This window comes from Staurois parvus, unplaced genomic scaffold, assembly GCF_062004578.1.
Source record: "Staurois parvus isolate SC_StPar_1 unplaced genomic scaffold, SC_StPar_1.0 ptg000362l, whole genome shotgun sequence".
NCBI classification, from domain to species: Eukaryota; Metazoa; Chordata; class Amphibia; order Anura; family Ranidae; genus Staurois; species Staurois parvus.
The window spans coordinates 7316021-7344007 of NW_028318158.1; the positions used below are offsets into that span (position 1 = coordinate 7316021).

General features: G+C 45.0%; 1 protein-coding gene across 2 annotated transcripts in view; it reads right to left on the reverse strand.

Moving 5' to 3' along the window:
- Positions 1-27987, reverse strand: part of WDR26 (WD repeat domain 26) — a 119172-nt gene that overhangs the window by 67415 nt on the left and 23770 nt on the right. For both annotated transcript variants that reach the window (XM_089685070.1, XM_089685071.1), the window contains exons 2-3: positions 8106-8205; positions 7898-7954 (exon numbers count right to left, since the gene is read on the reverse strand). In XM_089685070.1, coding sequence (XP_089541196.1) covers positions 7898-7954; positions 8106-8205 — 157 coding nt within the window. The remainder of the gene's footprint in view (positions 1-7897; positions 7955-8105; positions 8206-27987) is intronic.

Here is a 27987-nt window from a genome sequence, read left to right on the forward strand (position 1 = left end):
CACCCAGATGACAACTACCAATATAGTTCCAGGAGCTCCAACACAGGACCTTTTGGTCTCAGAAATATACCAGATATAAATAATAGATATAATTCCAGGAGGTGGCATACATCTTGTTGGACTTTACAAAATGCAGGCATACTATGAGTAAAGTACACAGCTCTAAATACTGGGACCTCATCCACTAGGACCAGGAGGGTAATACTGAACAGAACCACCAGATCCACTGCAGGCATAGACAATTTCTTAGTAAACTCATTTTCCATAGGGTATGAGGATGCACAGGGGAGGATTAGATATGCTGCAGATACTATAACCCTAATCCTGTAATCTTTGGTACAAAGGACTCAAGTATCTGTGGGTTTTGTTGTGGAAGTAGTCTGGACCAACTTTAAATCTACAAAGGCCTTTTGGATCCGAGATAAAACTGGACCCTGGGAGTCTTCAATCAAGGAACCTTCCACATCCCCATCCTCCAAAAATAAGTGGTTTCCCCTTCCAATTCTTTTTCAGCTGGTACCTCCATCAATAAAGATGGAGGAAGAGGAAGGGGTAACATTTCCATTTGCAACAAAGGCGGTACAAGCTGGAAAGGACTCCAGACAGGAAAGACCAGACAAGTGAAGGAAGTCAGAAGTGGAGAGAGTCTGAGCCGCAAGGAACTAACCCCCAGAGGGATACAGTGCAAAGGGGGCTAACTCCAAGTTCCTCTGTCTGATTACAGAATTAGGGCACCCTCTCCCTCTGAATTCTCTTCCCCTTTGCCACTGCTGAGACATAGCCTGCCAACAAATTACCATTAGGCCCTTGCTGAAACAGGAACGGTGTTAGCAGTGTGCTGTACCCTTTGGTTGGAACAGTGTATGCCCCCACTGGAGTTTAAGTATTTCAATGTACAATTGGAGCAGCAAGGCAAATACTTTGGGCTTCTAAATTCTGCATTAGTCAAATGGACAATGGGCTTAAGGAACATGTGCAAAGAGCTCCTTGAAACATTGGTGCAAGGGGCCAGGTCTGCTCATTTTACTTACACAGAATCATGCCTGTTGTGTATGCAGCATCTAAAACACATCCAGAGAGTGAACTGGAAAAGTTAATTGTGTTCAGCTTCAGTATGCACTTTGTGTAGGCTAAAGAAAACCCCATGCAAGAGCTTTAGAATGGTCCATAGGATGTCCTGGAAAACTGAAAACAGGGACATCGCTACAAGCACTTGCTGGGCAAACTGTATAAACTGAACGTGGCCTCAGTTACATACAGAATACAACCTTGTATTTCAGATGTGAAACGAGACTTCATCACACACTACAAAATAGTGTCAGGCTGAGCAGGGCTAAGCAATTTGCAGCTTTGTAACCTCTGAATATAAAGTTTCCTCTGATTGGCGGAGAGACAGGCAGATGAAATCACAATCTCCTCTTCAGCCAGAGAATGCTTTGATGGTGCCTATGCAGTTCATCTGGAAAAAGGAGCAGTGCACATTCTGATATGTGAATGTACTGCCTCTGACTTCAAGTCTCAGATTTGGTCATGTCACTACAGTGCTTGCTCATCGTTCTCTTTGCTATAGGTGAAAATGTAGCTGTGGACTTGCAATTCAAGGATCTCCCCTCTTCATTTATTCTGTGGATCTGTGCTTCATTCACCTCTCCTGCTGCTTCTTGAATCTTCCTGTCACAATGGGGCAGCTATCGTATGATGAAGAAAACCCCTGCTTCTATCAAGATGCCACCCTTCATACAGAGAATGTAATGAACAAGGAGGCATGGTTAAGCCAGGAATGGGGAAAAGATCTGCAGGGAGACTACAGGCAATACCTGTCAATATTCCTTTATTCTCTGCTTAACGTTTTTGGGCAAAGCTTCTACAGTTTGGTCTTCCTCAAAATGCTAGCTGCCCGGCTATTATACTGCCCCTACTGCTTTAGTATTTTATGTCACTGACCCAGACAAGTGTGCAAACAAATAGGTTTGGACTTTCCTGGTCTACATACTTACATGTCAGTTACTCAGAAAGCACTGAAGCCAGTTGGTCAAAAATAGATAGGCAATTGGCACTTTCAGGAAAAAGGCAAAAATTTCAGCATCCCCATTTCTCACAGTACAAGTTTCTTTTGACCTCGAATATCAATTTCAAAATTAAATCTGACAATAAGTCTGTCAACTTAAATTATACGTCACCCAATTCCTGAGTGCATAATCAACTTAAATTATACAAATGTCACCCAATTCTCAAGTGCATAAGCATGTCAAATAAAAAGTCTTGTATTGATTTACATAGTATTCTGATAACTATATGCAGTCGACATATGTACTGAAAGTACAGGTATAAAAGGAAGTAGAACTGTGATAAGGAGGGAGGAGCCAGGAGAGCTTGTGGGGGGCCCGAGGAGGGAGGAGCCAGGAGAGCTTGTGGGGGGCCCGAGAAGAGGATTATCCAGGCTGCTCTGTGCAAAACCACTGCACACAGTAGGTAAGTATAGACATGTTTGTTATTAAGCATTTAGTATCGCTTTAATTATCTCTAGCCTACTCTTATTGCTTTTAAAGTTCGTGAACTTACTCTGAACGATCATGCACATGTCCTTGAGTTCTGTGAAACATTCACAATGACCTGTGAATATGCACTGATGAGTTATACAATTCACAGAGCCTACTGTCTCAACTACAGTAGGTACTGGAACCAGAGTTTCAGGAAACAGTCAGTACAGGAAAAACACCACATCACTGATTGTGGGCAGCAAGGTACCATGAGATATGTAGTCCTTCGTATGTGTCAGCATGTGCAAGTAAAGCAAAGGAATGAGCGGAGAGGAAGCTGCAACGCATGCAGGAAGCTGTTGAAAGATGGCCGGCAGACAGACAGCACTCCCAATGAGACGGGATTTTTCAATTAAGCCTATATTGCATTATCAAAAATAACTATTGTTTTTATTGCAATGACACTGCGGTTACAAAATTAAAGTATATGCTGTGACTGTAGATCTTTAAAATTACTCCACAGTGGAGGATTGCTTTAAAGTGGAATTCCAATCTAAATCCATCTAATCTTAAACCATGGCTTGGCAAATCTCAGGTGCTAGGTTGCCATAGCAACTAGAAATTGCATCCTGGCGCCTGGATTCACACACTGCCTCCCATAGACTTCAATGCAAAAACCCTGTTAATAGCAATCCTATGTGAATGCTTTTCTCTGCATGCCACTATACTCTATCACTTGCGAGTCTGGAATGCATCACTTCAAACTTGCACAGGACCCTCTTCATAATGCCACTCAGAACGCAATGCGTGTGGGTTGCATCTGTGTGAACCACCTCAATAGGAATACAATATCTAGCTTGTCAAGTGAATCGGAGTCCGAAAATGCATCCAGAATTGTATATATGTGAACCAGAACAGCTCCATACACACCAGGGCATTTTGTGAGTGCGACAAAATTGCCATGATTGCAAAATGCAGGTTCAGGGGTCATTTTGTGTTTTATGGTGCCTATAAACATGTTTTGCCGTGATTGTCTCGCAGCAGAATGTATCAGGTAAAGTAAAAAGGGCTCCCAACTTTAGCTGGCCCCTAGATTCAAAGCAAATCTATGACCAGTCCTACTCTGCCAACACAAATGCTACTGTGGACACAATTCCAACCTGGGGCAAACAGACACAAAGTGGGGGGAGAGCTACTAGGTTTAGGTCTGGCCACTAACCTGCTATGCAACAGAAACGAGATATCCATGTGCTCAAATACCTATAGCTTGTACAGTGCATCCAGAAAGTATTTTATGTTACAGCCTTATTCCAAAATGGAGTAATTTTTTTCCTCAACATTCTCAAAAAAAATACCCCATAATGACAAGAAAAGTTTGTTTTGAAATCTTTGTAATTTATTAAAAATAAAAAACGAAAAACCACATGTATGCAAGTATTCACAGCCTTTTGCTCAATACTTTGTTGAAGCCCCTTTAGCACCAATTAGAGCCTCAAGTCATTTTTGAGTATGATGCTACAAGCTTGGCATACCTATTTTTGAGCAATTTCTCCCATTCTTCTTTGCAGTACCTCTCAAGCTCCATCAGGTTGGATGGGGAGCACAGCCATTTTCAGATCTCTCCAGAGATGTTTAAATCAGGTTCAAGTCTGGGCTCTGGCTGGGCCACTCCAGGACATTCACAGAGTTGGTCGGTAGCCACTCATTTGTTATGTGGGCTGTGTGCTTATGATCATTGTCCTGTTGAAAGGTGAACCATCGCCCCAGTCTAAGGTCCAGAGTGCTCTGGAACAGGTTTTCATCAAGGATGTGTCTGTACATTGCTGCATTCATCTTTCCTTCAATCCGGACTAGTCTCCCAGTTCCTGCCGCTGAAAACCATCCCCACAGCATGATGCTGCCACCACCATGCTTCAATGTAGGGATGGTATTGGCTAGGTGGTGAGCGGTGCCTGGTTTCCTCCAGACATGACGCTTGGCATTCAGGCCAAAGAGTTCAATCTTTGTTTCATCAGACCAGAGTGTTTTGTTTCTCATGGTCTGAGAGTCCTTCAGGTGACTTTTGGCAAACTCCAGGCGGGCTGCCATTTTCCTTTTACTGAGGAGTGGCTTCCGTCTGGCCACTTTACCATACAGGCCTGATTGGTGGAGTGCTGCAGAGATTGTTGTTCTTCTGGAAGGTTCTCCTCTCTGCACAGAAAAACGCTGAAGCTCTTTCAGAGTGACCATTGGGTGCTTAGTCATCTCCCTGGCTAAGGCCCTTCTCCCTCGATCACTCATTTTGGCCGAGCGGCCTGCTCTAGGAAGATTCCTAGTGGTTCCAAACTTCTTCCATTTACAGATGATGGAAGCCACTGTGCTCACTGGGACCTTCAATGCTGCAGAAATATTTCTGTACCCTTCCCCAGATCTGTGCCTTGATACAATCCTGTCATGGAGGTCTATGGGAAATTCCGTGGACTTCATGGCTTGGTTTGTGCTCTGACATGCACTGTTAACTGTGGGACCTTATACAGACAGGTTTATGCCTTTCCCAATCATGTCCACTCAACTGAATTTCCCACAGGTGGACTCCAATCAAGTTGTGGAAACATCTCAAGAATGATCAGTGGGAACAGGATGCACCAGAGCTCAATTTTGAGTGTCATGGCAAAGGCTTTGAATACTTATGTACATGTGGAGGTTTTTTTAATGTTTTTTATTTTTATTAAATTGCAAAGATTTCAAAACGAATATCTTTCACGTTGTCATTATGGGGTATTGTTTGTAGAATGTTGAGGAAAAAAAAGAATTTAATCCATTTTGGAGAAAGGCTGTAATGTAAGAAAATGAGGCAAAAGTTACGCGTTGTGAAAACTTTCTGGATGAACTGTACATGCATTTGAGCACAGTTTTATCTTGTTTGTTAGGAAAATATCCCTTAAAGCAGAGTTCCAGCAGTCTGTGTTTATTAAAAGTCAGCAGCTACAAAAACTGTAGCTACTGACTTAATAAACACACACTTACCTGTCCTAGGATGCAGCGATGTGCTCACCCCAGCTGTCCCTTCTCTTTTTTCTCTCCCTGGCGCCAGCATCTCAACTGTGGGCACCAGGCTGTGACAGCTTGCGCCTTCACAGACGAGTGTTGCGCTGATTGGTCCGGCAGTCTTCTGGGACCTGTGAAGGTTCCCAGGAGACTGCGGGAAGGAGGGGGCCAAACATCTGGCTCACTTTGCCAAGGCAATCTGACCCGGAAGTGGGAGCGGAGAGCCAATTCACAGTGTGTGAAAAAAAAATATATTAAAAATCAAACCACCCCCTACCACCGGATCACTGAAATTTACTGTGCGAAAGCTGCCTTTATATGTGAGTGGGCTCTAAATCACCTGAAGATAAACAGAAGTGAAAGTTATCAGTAATCCCTCAAAAGCTGGCTACAGATGTATAGAAAAAGAAAATTCAAACAAAACTCAATATGGGCCATCAATGGTCCATTTTTAATCTTGACACGAAAATCGATTGTCGCGGTAAGCACACAAGCCATACGAAAACCGAATAGTCAGCCTAACGACTCGATTTTTCATTCAACTCTCTAACCATCTATGGCCAGTTTTAGCGGTCATCATCAAGCAGGTGTCACACACGCACACTTTATTCTGATAAACAGCTGTAAAATGTTAAAACTGTCCATAAATTTCAGTCCCAGTCGCAATGGTTCTGGGCAAAGAGGGGATTAATCCCTCTAGCAGACAGCAATAAAGAAAACACAGATAAGAGGTTCTAAGCCTTCCCCACGCTTTCTAAATAAAAGGATTTGGTTATGATACACTTTGAAGCAGAGTTCCAGTTGAATAAAAATAAAAGTCAGCAGCTACAAAAGCTGCTGCCGACTTTTAAAATACAGACACCTACCTGTCCCTTGGTCCAGCAGTGTCCTCCTGATGGCTGGTTTCACCAGCGGTCTCCTCTCCCCAGCATCCAGGCAATGACAGCTTGTGGCTACACAGTCAGGTGCCCACTGCGCTTTGTGAATGGCCCCGTAGTCTTCTGGGACCTGTCATGTGTCCCAGAATACTACGGGGAGGGAGGGGGGGAGGACAACTTTCTCTTCCGATCACCTTAGGCGATCACAGCAAGTGGGAGCGGGTACCTGTCAAATTTGGGTACTCTCCCCAAATGGTGCCAATTCTTAACGGGGTGTGGGAGACAAAGGCTTAAAGCATAACTTCCCCTTTTGGGTGGAGCTCCGCTTTAAGAATGAACATTGAGATTCTTGTTTAATAAACAACAAGCTCTATAAAAATCAGCATTCTGAAGTTTACTTGTAACAGGCAGACATACCCCAAGAAACGCACCACATGAGAAATAATGATGTATTCCCAGCTGCTGTACTTCTTGCCAGTACTAAACTTGTGGGACTATTTTTAGCTCCCATAATACAGTCTGCAGTGACTAGTATGGTCCCTGAACAAACACAGAAAGCCTTGTGTCACAAACCTGGCAACAGTCAGAGAACAATCACAGTAGCATACAGCTAGCTGCTACAATTTTAGCACTAAACAGAACGCTCAGGTCACATGTGCCATCCTGTTTAGCCCACAAAGCAGCCAACCTTGCCACGGTTTTCAGTCATTTGCATGCCAAACTATAAAGCTCAAAAAAAAAATAAAAAAATAATAATATAAACAGAAGGCCCACTTAGACTGTTGCATTCAAAAAAAATAAATAAAAAATAAAAAAATGCACCCCAATGCAATAAATAGGTTTTGTCTGGAATTAAATTTAAAGTATAACTATAGGCAAAACTTTTTTTTTTCCCCGTTTTTGACACCGTGGAGAGGGATTAGAACCCCTGTCAGTTCTTATTGCCCCCATTAATTATTGCCCTCTTCATTTGTCTTGTTTACCATTATCATCAAAAATGAAAGTAAAAAGAAAATCCAAAGTTTTGGGTTGTCCCCTAAAAAAAAGTACTAGAGGGGAAATCCTCCAATGGAGACACTATTTCTGGTGACCTGGGGGTCCCCAAGGAATTCCCGAAATTCACAGGAGTTCCTCTCGCTTCCGGTTTGGCTATGGGATGGGAAGTGAAGGTAAATGTAAATGGCACATGGCAAAAGTATAAAAAAAATAAAAAATAATAAAAAAAAAAAAAGTTTGGACAGGTGTTATAACCCTCTCTTGCTCCATCCAAAATGGAAAAAAGTTTTGCCTACAGTTCTTTAAAGTCTGAATGGGCTTGAGCAGTGTTTTCACAATGGCCATGGGAGGTGGTCCAAACTTGGAACTCTGGAAGACCTCAGCTGCTAATGTTTAAATTGGTGACAGGGTAGCTAAACAAAAAGCATGTATTGTTTCCAATACCCAAAGAATAAAATGAAAACACCAGGAATATTAACCAGCTACAAATACCATAAATTATCAAAGGTTACTTACCATTACTGAATGAGGAGTGTGCACTAAGGACTTGAGTTCATTAAGATCGTTCTCCGCCTGCAAAGATCGAACCAAACAGCTTCAGTGAGTTACCAAAGTTTTTCACCACAGCCAACAATCCCCTATATACAGGGAGTCTCATCAGCTAGGATCTGTATACCCATTAACTGCTATGAAAGGTTAAATGGAGTGGCAGTAGCAGCATTACCTTGTCCCACTCTCCTTCCATGACATGGTTGCGGAACTTGGTAGCCGCAGAATGCTCTAAGCGACATCCTGATTCTTGCATGAGGAGATCAACAGTCTGGCTGCAAGAGAGATACAGTGTCAGAAACCTTACAAAGGGCTGCAGCAACATGGACTGTAAACACACACACACACACACACACACACACACACACACACACACACACACACGGCCTACAGGCGACGCAGTAGTTAGAGCTGTTGCCTTGCCATTATGGGCTCCATTCAACTTACAAGATAAACAAGGCAGTGGCTCCCATTTAAGGAGTCTGCCATTTTGCCTTGAATGGGCAAAATGAAAGGTCCTCCTTGTAAGAACTTCCCACCCGCTGGTACTCACCCATAACACCACTTCCAGAGCTCTTAGTAAATACTTTTCCCCTTTTGGGAACAGATCGGCAATTGACCTCCCTTCCAGGATGCTGTGCTGAGGCCTAAGCGAAGTAGGGGGAAATGTAAACCAAAAAATGTGAGCATAACAAGAAGGATGGGGGGGTCCTGAAGATTCACTTTAATGAAGCCCATATCAATATGTAATATTTAATAATGAAACTTTGGAGAGGAACAGACTTTCACCTTTTCACCTGCTGGGGAGGGGGTTTCAGTAAATGCCACTTCTCGCACGCCTACTTTCCAGGTTACCCTTCATTTTGCTTGTCAAAGGAGTGGCTCTGCATGTATGGGAGGAGCAGTCTGGTGTCGGCAATGTGGCACGATCTACCAGTCACCTGTCTGCGTTCGACAGGTGGATCATGATTGTTGGGTTGCAGACCCCGACATAGGACATTAAATTGCTTTAGAGAGTCCAGGACACAATACAACTCGGTAAGTTTACAACCGCTGGCCTTCAGTAAATGAGCGCGTACACAACTTCACAGAAAGTCCCTGATCAGCTTTAGAAATAAATCCCATAGTTCCAAGTGCTAACAAACCTACACACTTCATCTAGGCTTCTCTGGCTACCCATGCATGTCAGCATAGGCAGAATCACAACTTCGGCTTGGGAGTCTCCAAGGAAGAGGTAAGGTGCAGGTTATCTAGCTCCCTGCTCACCCCCCTCCTCCTCCAGTCAGCAGCCCAGAGTTTAGTGACAAGAGAGGACTATGTATGTGGACTCTCTTCCCCCTCTCTGCTAGCAAAAGCAGTGGACCAATCCACTAGGAGTAGAGAACCACGTTTTTCTGGAAAATGTTTTCTCCTCAGTTCAGTGCTATCCAGGCAGAGTGTGCGAGGACTGTACTGGGGGACACCCTCTTAGGGAAAGAGAATCTGACAGCGAAAGCCCACTGCCATGTGTGGTACTACCAGAGTCTAGAGCATGACCAGAGTATGGAGGGATGAAGCTGCTGCAGGGGTACAGACCTGTTGTGCTGCCGCCTACCACAGTGAGCGGACACCTGATCAGAGGGATCACTGCTGCCGTGTCTGGTGAGAGGGTCTTGTAGCCACTACTTGTTACCACCACTAGAGACTGAGCAGTTAGGAGCTACCAACCAGCTACCCTATAGCTCTAATACAGCCTGCAGGCCTTACTGACTGCTTTATAGAGCACCAACAGTTACCAGACCCCAACACTTAGCTGGATGAAGAGTCAGGACTAAAGTCTGTCCCTAACATCTGCTGCCCTGAGGCCTTGTCCCTTTGCTTAAAGAGGTAACTCTTAAGAGACGCTGTACCTCAGCCAATCCCTTACAGTGCACTCTAATCCAGTGTAGGCCAAACCACACATCCTTCAGCAGGCTGATGAAGGCAGTGTGATTTTTACCTTCGAAACACGTTCTGACTGGTCACAGCACCCTGGACGTTTGACAGCTCCTTGGACAGTTCTGACCTCCAGCGGGGCTCCCCAGCAGCTTGCTAGGATCCCTGCTTCAGCATCACAATATTCCTGACAGTGGCACTGAGGTGGACTGGACTCTGGACTGAAGTCTCCATTTGGAGCTTGATTCAGTGCTCATTAACGGCGATGTCTGAGTGAATAATTATTGTATTTTATACCCTTTTCCATTTAATAAACTTTGCTACACTATTGGCAGCTTGGCATCTCTCTCCCCATCCCTTTTCTCTTTTGCAGCGCTTCTGTTCCCAACCTGCTTAGAAAGCAGCCTTCCCAAGCCAGCTGTGTTAGCAACAAACACACACTATATTGCCAAAAGTATTGGGCCGCCAACCTTTACACACACACACATGAACTTTAATAGCATCCCAGTCTTAGTCCGTAGGGTTCAATTTTGAGTTGGTCATTTGTGAGGTAAGGCACGGATGTTGGACGAGAAGGACTGGCTCGCAGTCTCTGCTCTAATTCATCCCAAAGGTGTTCTAATCGACTTGAGGTCAGGACACTGTGAAGGCCAGTAAAGTTCCTCCACCCCAAACTTGCTCATCCATGTCTTTATGGACCTGCTTTGTGCACTGGTGTGCAGTCATGTTGGAACAGGAAGGGGCCATCCCCAAACTGTTCCCACAAAGTTGGGAGCATGAAATTGTCCAAAATGCCTTGGTATGCTTACGCCTTAAGAGCTCCTTTCACTGGATCTAGGGGGCCAAGCCCAACCCCTGAAACGCAACCCCACACCAAATCCCCCCCCCCCCACCAAAAACTTTACATTTGGCACAATGCAGCCAGGCAAGTACTGTTCAACAGCCAAACCCAGACGTCCATCGGATTACCAAACAGAGAAGCGTGGTTCGCCAATCCAGAGAACACGTCTCCACTGCTCTAGAGTCCAGTGGCGGCATGCTTTATGTCACTGCATCCGACGCTTTGCATTGCACTTGGTGATGTAAAGCTTGGGTGCAGCTGCTCGGCCATGGAAACCCATTCCATGAACCTCTCTAATCAGAAGGCCACACAAAGTTTGGAGATCTTTAGCTATTGACTCTGCAGACAGTTGGCAACATCTGCGCACTGTGCGCTTCAGCATGTGCTGACCCCGCTCAGCCATTTTACGTGGCCTACCACTTCGTTGCTGTTGTTCCCAGTTGCTTCCACTTTGTTATAATACCACTAACAGTTGACTATGGAATATTTTGTAGCAAGGAAATTTTACGGATGGACTTATTGCACAGGTGGCAACCTATCACGGTACCACGCTTGAATTGACTGAGCTCCTGAGAGCGACCCATTCTTTCATAAATGTTTGTAGAAGCAGTTTGCATGCCTAGGGGCTTGATTTTATACACCTGTGGCCATGGAGGTGATTGGAACCTGAATCCAATGATTTAGAGGGGTGCCCCAATACAGCGTAATGAAATATATATACACACACATTACATACATACTTCATTTTACATGTAAAAAAAAAAAAAAAAAAAAAAAAAAAAGGATTCCAGCGTGGCAGTACTATATGCAGTAGTAAGTGGCAAGTCCCATTACTGAAAGGCGGCACTCATGTTGTGGGCCAGTCCAGAGACGATAATGAAGTTTCTCATGAACAAAAGGTATAAAACCCGCAGATATCTACAGAAGACTTCAGGCACAGTACAATGATTAGATGCTCAACTGCAATAAGACATTTGAAAAGGTATAAATGTTTCAAAGATGGCTGCACATCAGTCATTGACAATCCCGGCCGTGGTGGTTCTTAGCCCACAGCAGTCATTCCTATGAACATTCAGTGTGTGGAACGCCTGATCCTGGATAATTGACACATAACCTGTTGTGAAATCTTTCTGTGGGAACAGTGAACACAATGATGACGAAGTGAAGCAGGCTGTCTTAAGATGGTTCAGGCATACTAACAAATCTTTCTATGCCGAAACTTTCCAGGCATTAACGTATTAAACCCACAACAACATCAGTCTGTGTATGCAGTAAAGCATGATTGTTATACTCAATGTGGAACCTAAGGGGTTAATCCTTCGTATTGTGTAAAAAGACAGTTTGATCCCGACTTCTCTGATCCTCCCCTTCATCCAGTGCCCCCCTCTTATCTCCTTATGAGACATATCATGTTGAGTCACTCTGCACATGCTCATTTTGGTGTGTATTGCTAGAGTGCATGTGATCAGCACAGGGCCAATCAGCACTGTCCCGACAGAGGTCAGAGGTTCTGCATCTTCCTAGAGAAGAATGAAAACTCCTCCTACAAGCTTTAACATGTGCTCGGCTGGACACCAATAGAAGTCACAAGACTGCTCTGTGGATGAGAAAAGGTATTTAGCAGTTTATGTTTACTAAAATAATTGCATTTCCATGTTCTGTGTACTGTGGGAGACCATATATAGTGAATGCAGGGTCCTGGGTTTAGGAACACTTTAAAACGAGAAGTGTGGGACCCCCCCCTCCACCCATTTATACTTACGTGGATGCAGCATCAGTCCGATGCTGCATCTGTTCCCCGCCAGCTTCAAGTGTGAGAACCCAGCAATCACATGACTGCTGATCACTGAGTTCTCAAAGCCGCTTTGAGCAGTGAATGTCAGTCACAGCTGTCTGCTATGCCCCCCGTCCTCAGCGCTTACTGGAGCGCTGGGCTGTGGAGGGGGAGGGAGTAGCTGGCTCAGGCTCTCAGTGGCTCACTGAGAGGCTGAGCCAGGTGCCACTCCACTCTGGGGTGCATCCCAACTCTGAAGTTGGGATCTTTCCTCAGCCTGAACCAGCTGAGTGTCGTCAGCTGACAGCAGGCTTCAGCCCACTGTTGGCTAAAACGGGTCACAGAAGTGCAGAACGAACTGAACTCCTGTGATCCAGAGAAGTACAGCCAAATGAGCTTTAGCTGTACTTCTCCTCTGAACACTGGGATAAGTGTATAAAATCCAGGGGAGTATGTCGAAAAATAAATGCAGTTTTCATTTCTTGAAATTTGTTCTATTATATAAACTCAAAAGTCCCGGTTTGACTTGAACACCCATCGTATATATAAAAATGTTTGGGGGTTAAGTCATTTTCTACCACAAAAAAAAAACAAAAAAAAAAAACCCCACAGCTGATTTGTACATGTAGGAGAGGGCCAAAAAATGTAATTTGGGTGCAGTGTTGCGTGACTCAGTAATTGTCATCCAAAGATGTAACATCGCTGAAATCTGAAAATTGACCTGGGCAGGAAGGGGGTGAAACTGTTTGGTATTGATGTGGTTTAAGTTTTTATGATGCTACACAGATTTAAAAGAAAAAAAAAAAGAAAAAAAAAAAAGCAATATGCAGTTATTCTGGAATAAGATTTATGTTCATCTTGGGTCTTTCATCTACTAAGATAAGCTGTCACCATTAGAAGTGCCAAATTACCATACAGACATGACAGGAAAAGCCATGCCTAAAAGGCCTGTGTTGCAGTTCTTCATTGCACATTGTGGTGCAATCACCGCAGCTCATTTAGTTTAATTAATCACACATGCTCTAACTTTTTAACCACAGCAGCCATTGCTGCAGATGCCCTGGGTTGCAATGCAAAATAAATGGCACCAGAATGCATTGCACTGTGCTTATTATGTTGTGTGGATGAGCTCCTAGGCTCAATCCACACTACTGGGCTATGGCATGCTTTCCTGTACCTGAAGGACATTAAAATGTCCTGTATACTTGTAAAGAATCACATAACTGCTAAAGAAGAGACCCTGTACTTGCCTTTCTGGCAGCCCATTGGTTGACATACCACCTCTTTGCTGCTTGCAGGCCATTGCAGGTATTTTACACATTTCCAGATGTGTGGAATACCTGTCCTCCCCCTGCATGCCATGGTTTCTCCCATTGGCTTCTATATCACAATAGTATGTATGAGCCAGGAGGAACCACAGTGTATGGTTGGGGGAGGCAAAAAGGTATACGGACCATCTGACCTATCACATACCTGCAAAAGCCAGTGAGCAGTGAAGCAGAAGCCTTTTGAACAAACCAGCTGCTGGAAAAGTACAGCAACTCTTCTTGCAGTAGGTATGTAAATTGTAAACAAGTGATGACAGCTGCATTTATTTGATCTGAGGGGTTATAAACTTATACAGACATTTATATAATGCTGACAATTTACGTGGCACTATTCCTTCACATCAGTCCCTGCCTAGTGTAGGAGCTTGCAATCTAAAGACTAGTAAACGTGGGCTGAATATCGGACGGTTTAACAGAAGCAGGCCGACATTCAACAAATGAGTACAGCAGCCTATCCAACAAAAGCTGGTCTGATGCACATCTTCTGTCAAACGGGCATGCTGGAAAACCAACATCGATCAGCGCTGCTAGCCAATGGCTACGAGTGCTGATCAGTGTGTCCGGCTTTTGGGTGGGGGGTCCCCTTGTCAAACAATACCTTGGCGGGGGAGATCACTGCACTAACATAGTTAGTATTTCTTTCAGGTACTTATATTTATATAGCGCTGTCAATTTATTCAGCGATCGATATATACACACACATATCTATCTATCTATACATACATACATACATACATCTATATACACACATACCTCTCATTCACATCGGTCCCTAACCTTCAAGGGGTGTACAATCTAAGGTCCTTAACTCATATTCATACATAGACATACTAGGGACAATTTAGACAGGAGCCAATTAACCTACCAGCATGTCTTTGGAGTGTGGGAGGAAACCGGATTACCCGGAGGAAACCCACGCAGGCACAGGGAGAACATGCAAACTCCAGGCAGGTGGTGCCGTGGTTGGGATTGGAACCAACGACCTTAGTACTGCCAGGTAGAAGTGCTAACCATATGGCGACCTCTAGATTATGTGTACCTAGCATAAGGTTCCTATCCCTCAAACATACAAATACTGGGCGCCCACATACGCTAGGGTCATGTTTCTGCCTCACCCCCAACCCTTCTGTTCTAGCATCTCCTGTTGCATTTAACATTTTATAGGAAATAAAAATTCATTAGGGAGCTCAAGGGCTGAGAGATCCAACCAAAATAGCGCACAGGAGACAAAAGAAACTTGCAGGTGGTTTAACTCTCCAGCATCCACCAAAAAAATGAAACAAAGGGTAAACTATCCCTTTAAGAAATCTGAAGACTTGGCTGCAAAGAGTTAATCTCTCAGTACAGCAGGGCCTGGATTCTACCATTGTTTACTGCCACCTCTGGGTGAGAAGAACAGGGGAGCAGCAGAAAGTGACTAGGAAGGCTGGATTTTAGGCCTTCACACAAGTATTGTTCTGTGAAAACACAGTTCAAGCTTCTTATGCAATAACAAGATCCTATACTCCCTCAGACTGTTAGCAGACCCCCTGGGCCCAAGGCTTCCTCCCAAGTCCGCACCTCCCCCACCACTAACAGCCCCCTCCCTCCCTTGTGTCATTGGAGCACTTTAATTCCTCAGCCCAGTACTGGATGTAAACATCACCCTCCCTTAAACACCCCAAGGCAGGCAAATCTTAACCCCTTATAGGCCAGAAACCTGTCACAATACACCTTTCTCCATCTAGTGAACCACAATATGGAAGATGATGTTAGTGTCTGCCAAAAAAAAAAAAACCCTTTTCTGTCTGGAGGAGTCTGCATATAGCAGCAGTATGTCGTGTCTATCACGGTGAAGACATATTTATAATCTTCTGACACAGGCTAAACATAGGCAGAGACAGATCCCCAGCAGCACTGAAGCATGGCGGGGATGACACGGGGATGCTAGACAACTAGTAGTATAGTCTGTATAAGAGTGGAGATCACAACTGGCAGGTTGGTACTAGTAAACATTAGCCTACATCTCAACAAGGAGGATGGATACAAGAGCAGTCATGCAATAAAATCAACCTATAAAAAGGGGTGTTGGGAAGTTCATTAATGGGCACATCAGTAGATAAAACACCAGGAATATCTAAACCCAAAATCTAAAATGTAATACAATGCAGACACCAGTCCTTAGATGTGGTGGTTGCACCTGTTTTTTCCCGATGACCCTACCAGTAAAACGTCTTGTCCTAGGGTGACTCCTTCAATGTCCTGCATCTATAAAAGGAGCAGTGTTGTTACCCAGGACAGGACTACAGCACCTACCCCTCTGCTCATCTCTGTGGATGAAAGAATACAACCTCATGTTTACAAAAGGACAATTGGGCCATGTTTAACAGTGTGTTTGTTTTTTCAGGTTACTACCTTGCCAAGTGAATACAAACAGGGCAAATTGCATGCCTACAAGCTGATCAGTGGTATGATAACAAGACGGCAAGATGTTCTACCAAACGCAGATGTCTTGGTTCAGTTTTACCTAATGGCCTCAATCATGAAGACCAAGCCGGTTGTACTATGTTTTATAGTATTATATATAATGTACACACATACGCCCTATCCGCCCTGCTATTTGCGGCTGTCAATCACAACCAGTGATTACTCGCTGGTACCCGGTGATCATAGCATTAGCGACAGCAGGAGAGAACTGTAAGTAAACAGAGCCATGCAAAGCAGTGTGCTTACAGTGAACCGCACACAGTTTACAGTAAAACAGCAGTTAACCCTTTGATCGCCCCAGATGTTAACCCCTTCCCGCCCAGTGCCATTAGCACAGTGTTAGTGCTTTTTATTAGCACTGATCACTGTTTTGGTGTCACTGGGGATGTCAGTGACACCAAGCCAGTTCCCCCCAGTGTTAGAATGCCCGCCGCAGTCCCGCTATAAGTCGCTGATCGCCGCCATTACTAGCAAAAATTACAAAATGGTGATTGAATGAACACACTTTTTTTTTAATTTTAACGCTATAGCTTTCACGTAAACCAATTTACACGTATTGGGATTCTCTTTTTTTTTTTTTTTTTTAGCAAACACATGTAGCAGAATACATTTTGGCCTAATTTGATTTAAATTTTTTTTACTGGACATGTTTAATAGCAAAAAGTCAAAAAATATTTTTTACTAAAAATGTTTTTTTTCCTATAGCGCAAAAAATAAAAAGCACAGGTGATCAAATAGCACCAAAAGAAAGCTCTATTTGTGGGGGGGAAAAAAAAAAAGATGTAAATTTAATTTGGGAGCAGTGTTGCATGACCACACAATTGCCAAAGTAACGCAGCGCCATAACAAAAAAAATGGCCTGGTCAGGAAGGGGGGTAAATCCTCTGGGAGGGCAAGTGGTTAAGGTATATCTAAACACAAACAAAAATATTAAAAAAAAAAAACCACACACCACACTTTGCAACTTTCCAGGCCTCCGATGAGGTGGATGCATTATCTTTCACCTGATGATCCTGCAAAATATCAAACTTCCTGTCTACACTCATTCCTTTGTATCTGAGGGGGCAGCCAGGCACACAGGCTGGACTTCTGCTGTACTTCTGGCCTGCTCCCGTTGTCACACACAGATGTGCTAGTGTTTATCCGCTCCACAATCTCCCCTTGGCCATTCACAATCTGCCATGTATTCTGCAAAGCACTTACAGAATACACGGTGTTTGGGGAATGGCCAAGGATTGGGGGGGGGGGGGGTACTTCTGCAGTAAGAGCTGGCTTAAAGAAAAATAGGGGCATTACTACCGCTTTAAAGAGCTGGCTTTCCCTGGCAAGGGGTTAAAGTCCACTTGGTCGCTTTTACCTACAGGTAAGGTTATAATAACGTTTACCTGTAGGCAAAATGATTATCTCCTAAACATACATCACTTAGGACAGTGGTTCTCAACCTGTGGGTCGCGACCCCTTTGGGGGTTGAACGACCCTTTCACAGGGATCCCCTAAGACCATCAGAAAACACATTTCCGATGTGTAAAGAGCAGCTACTGTGTAGAAAGCAGCTACTGTGTTGAAAGCAGCAGTATTGGAGGTAAAACGACACTCATGAATTATAATTACTGGGTAAATAATTTTATGGTTGGGGGTCACCATAACATGAGGAACTGTATTAAAGGGTCACGGCATTAGGAAGGTTGAGAACCACTGACTTAGGAGATATACATATATTTGGCAGCCGGTGAGATCACCGTGGCATGCGCATTGCGACTCCAAAAAACACAACACCACACACACAACCATCTACACACTTGTATTCTGACATTGGCAAGACTTCCCTGCCATCAGAATACACTGATCAGTGCTGCAGACTATAGACTGCAGCGCCTGTCAAGCAAATTTTTCTTCAACAGGGCCTCTGTATGGAAGTCGATTGGTAGATAGACTTTTCAACCACAGAGCCCATACATGGATTCAAATTCAGCCAGATCCTGCTGAACCAGCCAAATTCCAATCTATGTATGGCCAGCTTAAAGTGGTTGTAAAGGCTCAAGGTTTTTTACCTTCATGCACTCTATATGCATGAAGTTAAAAACCCTTCTGTGTGCAGCATTGCCCCAGCCCCCTCAATAACTTACCTGAGCCTCATCATGATCCAGCAATGTGAACAACAGCCTCGACTGTCCCGGGTCCCTGCCTCCTCATTGGCTGAGACAGCAAACAGGAGCTGTTTCTGCTGTCAATCACAGCCAGTCAGCCAATAAGGAGAGAGAGGGGGTGGGGCCAAGCCACGGCTCAGTGTGTGTGTGTGTGTGTGTGTGTATGGACACAGAGCATAGCAAGCTGCTTGCTGCAGAGGAGCCCGATAGACAGCAGGAGCGCCTGTGGAGGACCCAAGGAGGATCCAGGCACTCTGTGCAAAAGCACTGCACAGAGTAGGTAAGCGTAGCATGTTTATTTTCCCACCAAACACCAGAGCTAGACTTACCGGTAACTCTAGTTCTGGGAGTCTTCCAGGACAGCCCACAAGACGTGGAGCTCCTCCCAAGGGACAGGAAACGCATTGCCCCCACAGATTAAAAGGCAGTCCTCCAGGCCCTAGCCACATAACCACAAGAACCGAAGGACGGGACTGAAAAATATAGCATAAAAACAGCATAACAATGCAAGGGGCTGGAATCTGGCTTTCCTGGAAGACTACCAAAAAAGACCGTTAAGTCTAACTCATGTTTTCCCAAGTTGTCTTCCAGGGCAGCCCACAAGAATAAGCAATAACTTAACAGCTTAGGGTGGGACCACTGGCTGGAGGACCTTACGACAAAAAGCCTTCTCTAGACTGCTCAAGAGATCCAAAAACGGTAGTGCCTGATAAAAGGTGGAGAAACTCGACCAGGTTGCTACCTTACATATTTGATCTGGGGGAGGCACCAGCTCTCTCTACCCAAGAAGTAAATAAGGCCCTAGCAGAATGTGCATTAATGAAAAGATACTGACTGGCCCTTAAACTGGTAGAGTGAAATAGCCTGTTTGATCCATCTGGCAATAGATGGCTTAGAGGCCTGAAACACTCGTGGTTTGCTGGAAAAGGCAAATAGAGCATCAGACTCTCTGAATTGTCTAGACAGACACAAGTAAGAGACAGCTCCTGACAAAGCAAACCGAACTTCTTTTCATTTTCATTTGAGGGGGGAGATACAAAAAAGAAGGAGGGTAGAACAATATCCTGCAACCTATGAAAAGACATGGCTACTTTAGGCAAAAAAACAGGATCCGTCCTGAGAACTATCCTGTCATCAAAAATCAAAAAGAATGGTTCTTTGATTGATAGAGATTGTAGTTTACCAATCCTACATGCCGTGGTAATGGACACTAAAAATACCGTCTTCCGAGTAGCAAGTTTAACGGATGCCTGCTCCAAAGGCTCAAAAGGACTGGATGTCAATACTTGCAAGACTAGCGAAAGGTCCCAGGAAAGACAAGACTTCAACAGTGGAGGTCTTATTCTGGCCACTGATTTAAAGAAGCAAGAAATTATAGTATCTTCCAGGAGGGAAACTTAGAAAAAAAAAAAAAACTCCTAAACCTGCTGCTTGTAATTTAATGGTGCTGAGTGATAACCCTTTGTCTATACCCTCTTGGAAAAACTCCAGGATTGTTTGAATTCAGGCTTCAGAATGTTTTTGTTCAACTAACCAAGAATTAAACTTCTTCCATACTTTGAAATAGATAGCCCTGGTAACCTGCTTTCGGCAGTTAACTAATGTCTGTACCACTCTATCCGAAAACCCCTCCTGTTTTAATAACTGCTCCTCAGATATCACGTTGAAACATTTAATGTGTCCAAGCCTGGACAATGAACAGGACCCTGGGATAAGAGGTCTTTTTTCTTCGGAAGAAATACTGGAGGACCAACTGCCAAGGATTTCAGAAGAGCAAACCAAGGATATTTTGGCCAATATGGAGCTATCAGAACGAGATCCAATTTCTCTAGTTGAAACTTCTGTAAAACTATTGGAATGATCTTGATGGTGGGAAGGCATAAGCAAGACTGTAAGGCCATGGAATCGCCAGAGCATCTATGGCTACCACCATGTACCCCGGATCCATGGATAAGAATTTCAGAACCTTTGTATTTGCTTGAGAGGCAAAAGGGTCTATTTCTAGCTGGCTCCACACACTTGTGAGCCAGGAGAAAGCCTCCTCGGTGAGAGCCCATTCCTCTTGGCACACTGCCTGACGGCTGAAGAAATCCGCTAACACATTCTGAGAGCCCTTTAGGTGCACTGCCAAGATTGAGGCTAGGCTGGCTTCTGCCCAAACCAATTTCTTCGCAATCGCCTGTAATTGTGGACTTCTGGTGACTCAGTTTGTTGATATAAGCCACTGTAGTGCAGTTGTTTGAGAGGACTTGCAGATGATGACCTTTTAACTGACCTCAAAATTCAAGCATAGCCCTTTCCACAGCCAAGAGCTCTTTGGTTGGAGGAAAACCTGGCCTCGGTCCTTCACCACTGGCCCTGGGCCAGACGGTCTTGCATGTGCGCCACCCAACCCAAACAGCTGGCATCTGTAGTCATCCTCAGGGAGATCGGCCAGATTTAATCTAGACCCCTAGTGAGAGAAGCTTCCGTTCTCCACCGTCAAAGGGACTGCTTGACTCTAAGGAAGGAGAACCTTGTTCTCTAGGCTGCCCCTTGTCCCATCCCAGGTCTTGAGCAGAAAGTGCTCCAAGGAGCTGCTGGAAAACATGCTGTCATGAGACCTACAACCTCCGAGATCTTCCTCAGGAAAACCGGGAGATTTGATTGCAGCTGGGCTACTTGGAAGCGGACCCTGTACTGTTTGTCTACGGGGAGAAACACTTTTTGAAACCTCAAATCTATTATGCACCCGAGGAACTTTAGCAACTGAGATGGAATCAGGTTCGATTTTTCCCAACCGATCATCCAGCCCAGCGATTGTAGGTGGTCTGTGTAACCTCGAGATCCTTCCACAACTGCTGCTCGGAAGACGCAGCCAATAGGAGGTCGTCTAAATAAGGAACAACCAAAATGCCTTTCAGCCTCAGTGGAGCCAGAGCTTCTCCCAGGACCTTGGAGAATATCATTGGAGCAGAGGATAGTCCAAAAGGGAGCGCCCTGCACTGCACATGCTGAACCTTTTCCCCAAGTTTACAGCCACTCTCAAGTACTTCTGAAAAGAGGCATTGATGGGTATGTGAAGGTAAGAATCCTTCAGATCCAGGGACACCATAAAAAACACCCGACGCAAGATAAACCTGAGCGAGAATATCGATTCCATACAAAAGTGCTTGTATTTTAAAATCGATCTGTTGGGAGGTCGTAAATTCAGAATCAGATGGAAATTGCCTGAGGGTTTTTTCACCACAAAAACGTGAGAATAAAAATTGCAGACACAGTGCCCTTGCTAGCTCGATCCAAAGGTAGATCAAAAATCTTTGAGGGGGCAATGAGTCGAACCCCAACCTGTAACCCTGAGCTATCAGGCGAAAAACGAAAGGACTGGAGGCGATGTTGGGAGGAAGGCCCCCAATCACCCCCCCCCAGGAGGAAGGGGTCATTGGGATTTGGGGGAGGGGTGAGAATTGATCAGGATTCCTGTCTTGCCCCTATTTTTGTGGACTAACCAATGCTTCTTTGGTCTAGCCTCCTTACTGTGGTCAGCTGGAAGTCTGCCCTGCGGGCCTTGAAAAAGCTTTCTGAAACCAGGTGTCTTTTTCTGAGAAGTCCTTTTTCTTATCAGCCGTGCACTCTAAAGCTTCTTGCAATCCAAGTCCAAACAGATTGTCTCCTGAAAAAGGCAAAGCGCATAAAACGAGCCTTAGGGGCCGAATCCCCGAACCAGGTCTTCAGCTAAAGAGACTACCTAGCCGAATTCAGCAGGGCTGAAGATCTAGCAGTCATTCTTACTGCCTCCACGGAAGAATTGCCCAAAAAGGCCACCGCCTTCAAAAGCATAGAGAAAGAAATTAAAATCTCCTCCCTCAACGTACCCCCAGCTAAGTGGGACCTATGTTGGGAAAGCCAAAAATCCAAATTCCTGGCTACACAGATTGAAGCAAGGGCTGCCCTGAAAATATTTACCGTAGACTCCAAGGCTCTTTTAAAAAAAGGCATCTCCTTTCTTGTCTATAGGGTCCCTAAGGACTCCCATGTCCTCGAATGACAGGTCGGATTTCTTTGAATCCTTTAACAAAAAGGTGCAGCTAATATAGGATTTTTTTCCCAAGGATGCTCAAAGCCTTCCTCAAAAGGCTTCCTCATTTTAACATCAATACCACCTGGGGAGACCCGTGCCCTTTTGCTCTGAAACTTGGATCTGCTAACCCAGGACTTTGGCAAGTACCTTAACCCTTTCACCTCTCTGATATCTCTTTGCTGTGCTGTTGGTCTCTGTATGATATATATCAGTTACATCTTTTTCTGTAAATATTTTTATTGCACCCCTTTGATCTTTTAGTAATAAATCTTTCCTTTTGAAAGTGTTGAACTGTTTCTGTAGCTCTGTATTGCAATTTACAAATTCCTGCCTCTAAAGATACTCTACTGTGTGTGTTTAACCCTCTGCATAATCGGCCTGCGGTGACCATATTATGCAGACGATTATCTCAACCATTATAGTGTTTTAAAAGAAACTCGGCAATATCAGCTTTCTCTGTACAAAAAGGAGGTGGTGGCAGTGTGAAGGGTTAATTGCGTAATTAACCTGACCCAGTAACAATCTCTCAGGCTGCCGGTACATTGACTGTGGTCCAATTAGCTGGAAAATCGTTGTGCAGGGTGCAGCTGGGTGTGGCATTGTTACACACGTGACATCGCGGTTTTAGATCGGCTAGTCCTTCGGTCACGAGTTTGGTGAGAAGGGCTGGGGTCTGACGCCGCTCTCTCCTGGCTCTGATCCCTTGGCATCAGAGACTCTGCTCTCTCCTGGCTCTCCTATCTATCCCAACGCTCCTTCAGCATTACCTATAACGCTACCACCTCCCCCCTCTCTGTTGGGGTCCCCCAAGGCTCTGTCCTCAAGCCCTCTCTTCTTCATCTACAACTCCTCCCTCGGCAAACTGATACACTCCCACGGCTTCAACTATCACCCCTACGCCGATGAAACGCAAATTTACCTCTCCATCCCCCACCTCACCCCTTCAGTCTCCGCCCACCTACTGAACGACGTATCAGACTGGATGTTGCTCCATTTCCTCAAATTGAACCTTTCCAAAACTGAGCTAATTTTCCCCCCAGCCCGCGCCCCCCCCCCCCCCCATCCTCTCCATCACGACCAACGCCACCATCAGTCCCACTCCGCAAGCCAAAGTCCTAGGTGTCATTCTAGACTCAAACCTCTCCTCCCAACACCATGTACAATCGCTGGCAAACTCATACAGGCTCCACCTCCGCAACATCTCAAAAATACGTACGTTCCTAACCCCAGACACTACTAAACTCATTCACTCCTTCATTATCTCACGTCTGGACTACTGCAACTCCCTTCTCACTGGCCTACCCCAACACAGGCTATCCCCGCTTCAGTCTATCCTGAACTCAGCGGCCAGACTCGTCCACCTTACCAACCACTCCGCTTCTGCCACCCCACTCTGTCATTCCCTCCACTGGCTTCTGATTGCCCAACGCATTAAATTCAAAATACTAACACTGACGTACAAAGCCATCCATAACGCTGCCCCAAACTACCTCACCGACCTGATACCCAAATACCACCCAACCTGTACTCTTCGCTCCTCACAAGACCTCCTACTTTCTAGCTCCCTGGTCTCCTCCTCCCATGTCCAACCGCAGGACTTCCCCCATCCTCTGGAACTCACTACCCCAATCCATCAGACTGTCACCTACCCTCACCTTTAGGCGCAACCCTGAAAACCCATCTCTTCAGGGAAGCCTACCCCACCCTCACTTAACAGCCGATCTCCTCCACTCCTACCACTCCATCCCCCACAGCCACTTCTTCCTGTACCACTATCCCCTCCCTCCTAGATTGTAAGCTCGAAAGAGCAGGGCCCTCGAACCCCTCGTGTATTTTTTGTTACTGTATTGTCTCATGTTCTGTCCCCCACTATAATGTACAGCGCTGAGCAAACCTTCTGGCGCTATATAAATACTGTAGAATAATAATAATAATAATAGGGAAGCTTCCTTTTAAGAGTATTGGAAAAAAGGCTTGCGCACTGACTCTTCCATTTCAACTCAATAGCCTCAGAGATTGATGAACAGGAAAAACCCTACACTTTTTGCTCTGCAGACCTTCATACATTAAGTCATGTCTAGAGAGCTGGATCTTGTCTATTTCTAAAGTCTTGTAAAATGGCCTTCAACAACTCATCCACTTCATCTGAGAGCTTGTACATAGAAAACCTAGTAAATGGACCCATACCCCTCTTCTGAAGAATTCCCCTTTTCTCCGTTCCCAGTCGAGGGTGAAGAAAGTATCCCAGAAGCCCTTTGATACCTTCACTTCTATGGGTGAGGGGGCCTTGGCTATGGAAAGGCCTGGTTTGTCCAGGGGCTGCAGAGGTGGGGTAGGACTTCTAATACAAAAAGGTCTTAAAAGGAGCTGAACACAGTTACAAGTTCATTTTTGATTTATGACAGCAATTTTACACACGCTGAAGTAGAGTCTTCCTATACAAGACTATTAATACAAGGGCAGCATAAGGGCTTATTCCAGGCAGATCCCAGTTTGGCCACACAAAACAGCACAGTTCCTTTCTTGGAGCCAGGGTCTGGACCTTTGTCCTCAGCTTTAGTCTGTAAATGACAGAAAAAAAAAAAAAAAAAAAAAAAAAAAAAAAAAAGAGACCCTCGGGCTCTATCCAACTAGGAAAACACACCCCGTGTTCTTGAGAGAAGAAAAAAGTGCACAGTCAGTAAAACAAAACAGCCCTCCACCCCAGGAGCTGCACATGACAGGTGAAGAAAACCACAGGTGTACATCCAGGAGCCCTCCCCACTGTAAATACCTGTGAGGAGCTGGTACCTGCATTACCGGGATCAACTGCCTAAAAACAGGAGCTGCGGGAGGATCCATAGGTTCCGGTCTTCTAAATCAGCCAATTCTGCCACTGAAGACCGCCCGCACCAGCCACCCTTCAGTCTCCCTTATGCCTGGGGGAATGGAATGGAACCAGTGTCTCTAGGCGATGAAGTCACTCGCCTCCCAGAAATGCCACTGCACATCTGGGGCAAGTATGGAGCACAGAAGCATTGGCCCACCGCTGTATGAGGCGGAAGCCCAGGCAGGCACAGCGAAGCCCTTCAACTGCTTCCGATTGCGGCCCCCATTCCTCCTCCGGCATAAGGGAAAAAACTGGCAAAAAAGGCATGCCAAACGCCAGTCCAATCCTCCCTGGCCCCTGGAAAGGCAAAGACTGTGCAAGCTTCTTCCATTGTAATTACTATATGGAGGGGATTGCTCTGCAGGGCAAGACAAGAATTTCCTGGATAAGTTCCCCCCCCCCCCCCCCCCCCCGACAGAGCTTCCAGTCATCCCTAGGGAGAACTTTTCCAAACAGTTCAAAGAAACATGTTACCCCTGTCCAGAGGAAACGCTAATAACTGAGGTTAGGGCCTGGAGGACTGCCTTTTAATCTGTGTGGGGTAATGTGTTTCCTGTCCCATGGGAGGAGCTCTAAGTCTCATGGGCTGTCCTGGAAGACGACTTGGGAAAATAACCTCTAGACTCACTTTAAGGCTGCCACATATGCCTAACACGGTTATAAAGCGCTTAGAAGACTCTGCAGTGATCTGGCAAGAGAATACACCATACAGAGGGCAAATCCCCTCTTAGACAGCTGTCACCAGAACACATACATAATCATCCCCCCCCCCCCCCAACTAAAATGATGTCCCCTCACCTCAAATGTACAATTTTCTATACGGAGACAAAAATGCTAACTAGGGCCAAAAAGTATGGGTTAATCTTCCTACTGGGGACTCAGACAGAAATAAAAAAAATTTGTGTTGATGTATACTTTGAGTTAATTCCCACTCTTATGACATACTGAGCATGCAATATAAACAGCAGACAACTAGCTAATCATTACAGAAATGTATCTGCCACCTGAGAGCTAGGCCTGGAAACAGGCACTGCAGCACAAAGATAAGCCTGTCTATAAACAGACACTGACATGTAGCCAAGGCCCTGCCACTACAAGCGGGCATGTATTTTCAGGTCTACTACACAGGCCGCACACTGTACACAGCCATTCAAGAGGCAGCTGTACATACAAACTTAATGGTGTATTAGGTGCACAACAAAAATAATATACTGCTAAATGGAGCCACTTGAGGTAATTTAATCAATATATAAGCAGCAAGTCTGAATACATAAACAACTAGTTTTCAGGACAATCAATGTATTTCTGAACGATTAGTGTCGAAACTGGTTTAAGGTGCATGAAGGACTGTCAGCTGACACACACACTTACAATTCCTTACCTAGACATTGACAATGAACCACAAATGTGGGTGTCAAACCACTGAAGTGAAGATGGTGACTGGTCATGTACCACCTCTATCCCCAAGTGTCACAGGTCTGAGGTCATCAAAACCCACAATAAAACTATAATGTATTACCACCTATTAGTCCTTAGATATGGTGGCCGATTTTTTTTTCCGGCTCTCCTTTATTTTCACATACTTCTTGTCCATATACAACACATCACAGCACTTAACTTTTGCCACCTTTTGTTATGTTACAGCCTTATTCCAAAATGAATTAATTTTTTTCCTCAACACTCTACAAACCATACCCCATAATGACAATGTGAAAAGTTAGTTTTGAAATCTTTGCAATTTATTAAAAATAATACAAGCTTGGCACACCTATTTTTGAGCAATTTCACCCATTCTTCTTTGCAGTACCTCTCAAGATCCATCAAACTGGATGGGGAGCATCGGTGCACAGCCATTTTCAGATCTCTCCAGAGATGTTCCAATCAGGTTCAAGTCTGGGCCACTCCAGAACATTCACAGAGTTGGTCCGTAGCCACTCCTTTGTTATGTGGGCTGTGTGCTTAGGGTTGTTGTCCTGTTGAAAGATGAACCGTCACCCCAGTCTAAGGTCCAGAGCGCTCTGGAACAGGTTTTCATCAAGGATGTCTCTGTACATTGCTGCATTCATCTTTCTTTCGATCCAGACTAGTCTCCCAGTTCCTGCCACTGAAAACCATCCCCACAGCATGATGCTGCCACCTCCATGCTGCACTGTAGGGATGGTATTGGCCAGGTGGTGAGCAGTGCCTGGTTTCCTCCAGATATGATGCTTGGCATTCAGGCCAAAGAGTTCAATCTTTGTTTCATCAGACCAGAGTTTTGTTTCTCATGGTCTGAGAGTCCCTCAGGTGCCTTTTGGCAAACTCCAGGTGGGCTGCCATTTGCCCTTTACTGAGGAGTGGCTTCCGTCTGGCCACTCTACCATACAGGCCTGATTGGTGGGGTGCTGCAGAGATTGTTCTTCTGGAAGGTTCTCCTCTCTCCACAGAGAAACACTGGAGCTCTTTCAGAGTGACCAATCGGGGTGCTTGGTTACCTCCCTGGCTAAGGCCCTTCTCCTTTGATCGCTCATTTTGGCTGAGTGGCCCACTCTAGGTGGTTCCAAACTTCTTCCATGATGGAAGCCACTGTGCTCATTGGGACCTTTAATGCTGCAGAAATTTTTCTGTACCCTTCCTCAGATCTGTGCCTTGATACAATCCTGTCTTGGAGGTCTATGG